Source organism: Sceloporus undulatus, chromosome 1 (assembly GCF_019175285.1).
Source record: "Sceloporus undulatus isolate JIND9_A2432 ecotype Alabama chromosome 1, SceUnd_v1.1, whole genome shotgun sequence".
NCBI lineage: Eukaryota > Metazoa > Chordata > Lepidosauria > Squamata > Phrynosomatidae > Sceloporus > Sceloporus undulatus.
In genome coordinates this window covers 254,467,520-254,473,301 of record NC_056522.1, presented here as the reverse complement: position 1 = coordinate 254,473,301, position 5,782 = coordinate 254,467,520, and the positions used below count along the sequence as shown (strand labels likewise).

General features: G+C 39.9%; 1 protein-coding gene across 1 annotated transcript; it reads right to left on the bottom strand.

Annotated features, from left to right (window-relative positions):
• Window positions 1–4,537: 4,537 nt before the first annotated feature.
• On the bottom strand, window positions 4,538–5,470 carry LOC121916080 (olfactory receptor 5V1-like). The gene has a single exon (XM_042440852.1). It carries the CDS (start codon window positions 5,468–5,470, stop codon window positions 4,538–4,540), a length of 933 nt encoding a protein of 310 aa, XP_042296786.1.
• Window positions 5,471–5,782: the final 312 nt, after the last annotated feature.

Sequence of the window (5,782 nt, the reverse complement as noted above, 5' to 3'; positions counted from 1 at the left end):
ATGACGCTGGCCAGCCTGTTCTCTCCCTCAACGGCCGAAAGGTGACAGTTATGGAGGGAGGGCACTCTGTCTTCTGGTGTTAGAAGTTCCTGTATGGCAGGGGGTTGCACTGGATGGTCCTTGTGTTCTCTTCCAACTCTATGATTCTTTGATTCTAAATGTACTTGAGATTTGTATGAATATATAATGTTAACTTAAAAAAGAAAGAAAAGTCAATACCTTTGAAGCTTTTTTGAAACTGGAGTAAATGACACATCTTTAAAAAAAAACACCTACACAAAATACAATCTGTCATAAATCTCTCTTTCTCCTAGACAAACATCATACACAAACACACACACTCACAGGGAGAGAGAAATATACACACAGTGAAGAAGAGACATTGGATGTATGCACTGTAATCCCTGTTCAAAACCATTCATAAAGATTTCAGTCTTACTGTAGCACAGAAAACTTCATTTCCTCAGTTTAAAGAAATCCATCCACTCAGCAGTCCATTTAGGAAGGCTGAGAAATTCTTGTCCTCCAGATGTAGCTGGACTCTATATCAGTCACGGCATAACCAAGGATGATGAGACCAATAGTACAACAATATATGGATAGCAACATGTTCCTGCCTCTGGCTGTAAACACAGTAATCTATACCTTGTTTAAAATATTACCCTGCTTAAAATATTAAAGAACATTGCAATGATGGTAAAGAGTAAAGCTGGGAAGAAATTCTAGTTATGAGAAGGATGACACAATCCAAAAAAAATTATCATAGACATGTCTCCTTATTCCCTTTTATTAATTGCTCTTAATTTAAATTGTGGCATGGTTTTGCCAAAGTTAAAGTTTTATGTTGTATAATATCTTCTTTGTAAGTGTTTAAAATAGTTAAAAAATTGTTGCTAGTTACTATAAAATACTAGCATCACCTCCCAGAAAACTTTGTCTTGAGTGCCTCTGTTCAGGATTCCAGTATATCTGTCCCATCCTTCCCAACACACTTGTTTCTGCAGGCTGGTCATACACACGTGCCAGCCAGCTAACATTCCCTGGCTAGTTAATATGCATGCTTGGCACTCATTAAATTGTTTTGCAGTGAGGATACTTTTTAAAAAATCTTTTGTACTTTTGCAAGTCTTGTGGAATGTTTGCAAGCCATCAAGAATGCCACAGCTCAGAGTCTGCAAGACGTGAACAAGACACATGATGATTAGAGTTCTGTCATTTACATGGTTGCCATTAGTCGAAGTCAACTTTATGGCAAATAACAGCAAAAATATTGTGGTTCTCCTGTGACTCCTGAAAGTCCCTACTTGTACATGGATGGTACCATTTTGACAACATAATGACAGGACTTGGAAAATAAATTTGATATTACATCACATGAGTAATATTCAAAAGAGGAGAGAAAGGTGCGTTTTTCATCAATTCACAAAGGATAGAATTCAGAGCCTTGTTAGTTCAGCATATAAGTATGCAAATATGCATGGGAAACTTGTAGTATCTTGGAGACTAACTGAACAAAAGAAGTTATAGCATAAGTTGGCCTAGACTTGGTCTGGTTTCTCAGATGCATGCAGTTCATTGGTGGGAATAATTTGGCTCTCCACATCTTGTTGGACTGCACTTCCCACCAACCTTAGGCATCATAGCCAATAATGAAGGTTTCTTGGAGTTGCAGTCCAGCAAAACCTGTAGAGCCACTAGTTCCCCCACCTGATTTAAATGATTATTATATTTAGCTGTGTTTCAATGCTATTGGTATTTGCTAAACAACACTGAGAGAAGAATTATAGGTCACGTATGATAACCAAACCGACAGCAATTCCTGTCATACATTACACTTTATGAAATATCCTGTGCAAATTCTTTTTCCAATTTTTCATTTGATGCAATGATTTTATAGTTTTATAAAATATATTGGAATATAAGGCACGTTTCATCACAAGCTGCATGTCCAAACAAAATAATGCATTCTTGTAAATATTAGACATTCATGCAGTATGCACAGATGGATGTAATACAGTAATATCTTTCCAAAGGATTTTCTGCTAACATTACACATTTGAATGATAAAATATTTATCTACCCAAAGAATCCTTTTTATAAGACATAAAGCTAATCTTAACTTCTATCACCAACAGTTCATAAACTATCACCAATATTTTATCTAGGCATCCATACAAACCTTTACATTTCTGAGGTGGGAGAAAAGAATAAAGACTCTTAAGCAGAAATTTGTCCAAGATCATAAATTGAGTTCTTAAGAGAATTCACACAGTAAGAATTTTGATCATTCAAATTTTAAATCATTGAATAAATATAATACATAATCAAAGAATAGGACTGCAAACCTGAAATGTGCTACTATCCAGGACTGCTGCCTGGATAGTATGAACTTGCCTTTCTTGTTTCCTTGGTAGCCTGTATAAACAGGGTAGGAAGCAACACTGTGGTGAATTTATGCAGACAAGAATCATATGAAGTGCTGGTGCAGTTATTCTAAGGTAAAATTGTACAAGCATGTGGTAAAAGACAATAGATCAAGTCTTTGTTCTTCCTTTTTTTGTTTTCTTTTTTTGTTTTCCTTCTTTCCTTTTTTTGGCCCTAGGGAAAAATGGCATCAGACAAGGAATGCACTTGGGGCAAGGATCTCTGAGGAATTACTTGATTTCTCAGTTGTGTCACACACAGCACATGTAGCTACAAGCAGATCCAGGGAAAATTGCTTTGCAAACCTATAAACATATACTCAGAAGCCACCACATGTGTCTTGAACCCTTGTCCTTCTTGGCTTATTAAACAGGCCAGAGGGGGACTGGCTGAGTGGGTAAAAGAGGTAGTCAGTGCCTTCCTACAAGACAGAGTTCCATCTTGCCTAAAGGAGGCAGTTTGTGAGGCCTCTGTTTAAAAAGCCATCCCTGGATCCCAAATAATTAACAGCCAGTGTCCAACCTACCATTTTGGGGGCAAGGTTTTGGAACGTGTTGTGGCTTTCCAACTCCAAGGGTTTCTGGATGAAACAGATTATATAGATCCATTTCAATCTGGTTTCAGGCCTGGCTATGGAACAGAGACAGCCTTGGTTGCCTTGGTGGATGATCTATGCAGGGAACTGGACCCAGGGAGTGTGTTCCTGCTGGTTCTCCTGGACAGGCAGTGGCTTTTGATACCATCGACTATGGTATCCTTCTGGGCTGCCTCTCTAGCATGGGACTTGGGGACACTGTTTTACAGTGGCTCCACTCCTTCCTGGAGGGGAGAACCCAGAAGGTGGTGTTAGGAGACTTCTGCTCAACCCCTGGCCATTGGCCTGTGGGGTTCCTTGTGGTTCTGTGTTGTCCCCTATGCTGTTTAACATATACATGAAGCCAAGAGGTCATCCAGAGCTTTGGGATGTGGTGTCATCAATATGCCGATGACACTCAACTCTACTATTCCTTTCCAGCTGTCAAACTGCGCAGCTTCCCTGCGGAGAAAAAAGAGCCCACAAAAAACGGGTTCTTTTTCTGCCATGCCAGTTCCATCCGAGTGCACCAATGGCATAACTGGCATGACATGACATGCGGACACTGTGTGCCCGTTACGTCATAATGGTGGCACCCGTGTACATGAGGTGCCGTCATTATGCTGCCACCAGTACATGCTAGGGTTAGGAACCATGTGGTTGCTGCACAGTCCCGTAACCATAGCACAGTGTGAGCATGGTGCTTTAGTGCCATCTGTACTGAGCCAAAGTTACACAAAGGCATATTTCTGCTACTCTGCATATTCAAAGCTGGACTGTAACAGTCTTGGCTTTGACATTTTTGATATTTCAATATTATTGTTTCCTTACTAAAGGCTGATGCCTTGGGAAATTTGTATTACTCTACAAAGAACAGATTCTTTCTCAGAGAATCTGGAAGGATGTGAGAAGCAACCATGAGATCCAGAGAGAGATCCTTACTTTGACCTAATAACCTTAAGGTCCCAAAGGAGGGACCTGGGGCTAGTGAAGGAACTGCTCAGGGGTGGTTGTGAGAGAGGTAGGCAGACCACTCTTTCACTTACCTGGGTTATAAGAGACCTAATCTGCTGATAAAAACAAAGAGCAAAAACTCCCCACAGGTCTTCTAGTTCAGAGAAGTACATTAAAGAAAAAGAGAGAGCCATCACTGGTGGAATATCATAATAATACAGGTTTACTTTATTTGGCCCACAGAATGATAATCCAAAGGTCAGTAAAGTATGAAACATAGATGTGATGAAGCCTGTCACCAATGAGATCTGAGAAACACTACTTGCTCCCTGCAACCAATTATCCAACATTTTAAAATAAATTAGAGGGGTGCTATTTTTGACTTACTAAAACTTCCCTCTCTGATCTTAACCCTTTCAAACCAATGAAAGTAAAAGGCGAGGATGAACCATCACTAAGTGTAATGTTAAACCCTCCCTCCATTTCATTAGTGCTGCACATAATTTATTATTAAATATATACTTTATTTTCACCAAAAATGTGCTAAAAACACAACACATCCCAACTGATAATTGTGGGAAGAACCTAAAACCTTTTAGAACTAAGTACTTTGACCAAGGCCCTTTTTACCTCCTTATTCCTCAGACTGTAGATCATAGGGTTCAACATAGGAGTAACCACCCCATATAACATGGAAATAATTCTATCCTGCTTTGGAGAATAGGTTGAGGTGGGACGGACATAGGTAGCAATGGTGGTCCCATAGAACAAGCAAACTACAGTCAAATGGGACCCACAAGTGGAAAAGGCTTTGTGCCTTCCCTCAGCAGAGGGCATGCGCAAGATGGCAGAAATAATATAGATGTAAGAAATCAGGGTGACAAGAAAGGCACCACTTCCTAAAATGCCAGCTACAAGAAGAAGGACTAGTTCAGGGAGGTATGTTGAAGAGCAAGAGAGAGCCATCACTGGTGGGATATCACAGTAATACTGGTTAACTTTATTCAGCCCACAAAAAGATAATGTAAAAGTCAGAGACGTATGAACCATGGAATTGATGAATCCTGTCAGCCAGGTTCCAGCAGCCAGCTGAACACAAACCCGTTTACTCATGATGCTTGTGTAATGTAAAGGGCTACATATAGCCACATAGCGGTCATAGGCCATCACTGCTAGTAAGAAAATTTCAGTGCCCACCACATCAATCAGAAAGAATAATTGCAACATGCAACCCCCAAATGATATTCTCTTGTCTTCGGACAAAATTATTTGGATCATCTTTGGCACAGTGACTGTTGGGCAAAGAATGTCCAGCAAAGACAAATTGCTGAGAAAAAAGTACATAGGGGTCTGGAGGTGGTCATCAGTCCCTATTGCCAGGAGGATTGCCCCGTTCCCTGCCAGGGTAACTAGGTAGATCAGCAGAATCATCACAAACAGGGAAATTCGTACTTCTGGGAGATCAGACAGTTCAGTCAGGTAAAAATCACTCATCCATGTACCATTCATTGTCTCCATTTACCATCCAATGAAATTAAATTGTAAGATATCTAAGACAGAGAAAAATGAAAATAGGTTTGTTAAATGTATGCACAAGAGAAGGAAAAGAGTTCAAGCAGGATGTATATATGTCTAATTCTCTTACTGCACGATATGTAGGATGAATAGAAAGGATGGCTAGTGTGTTTAATAATAAGCGATGTTTATGGTGGGAGAGCCAGCATGGTGTGTTTTGAGCACTGGACAGTGACTCTGGAAACTAGGATTTGAATCCCCACTCAACCATGAAAACTCATTGGGTGACTCATTGAGTAATCTTGTACATCATTC

Bases quoted from the DNA above. Each gene is read 5' to 3' on its own strand.
- LOC121916080 (XM_042440852.1), bottom strand. From the start codon at position 5,470: ATGGAGACAATGAATGGTACATGGATGAGTGATTTTTACCTGACTGAA.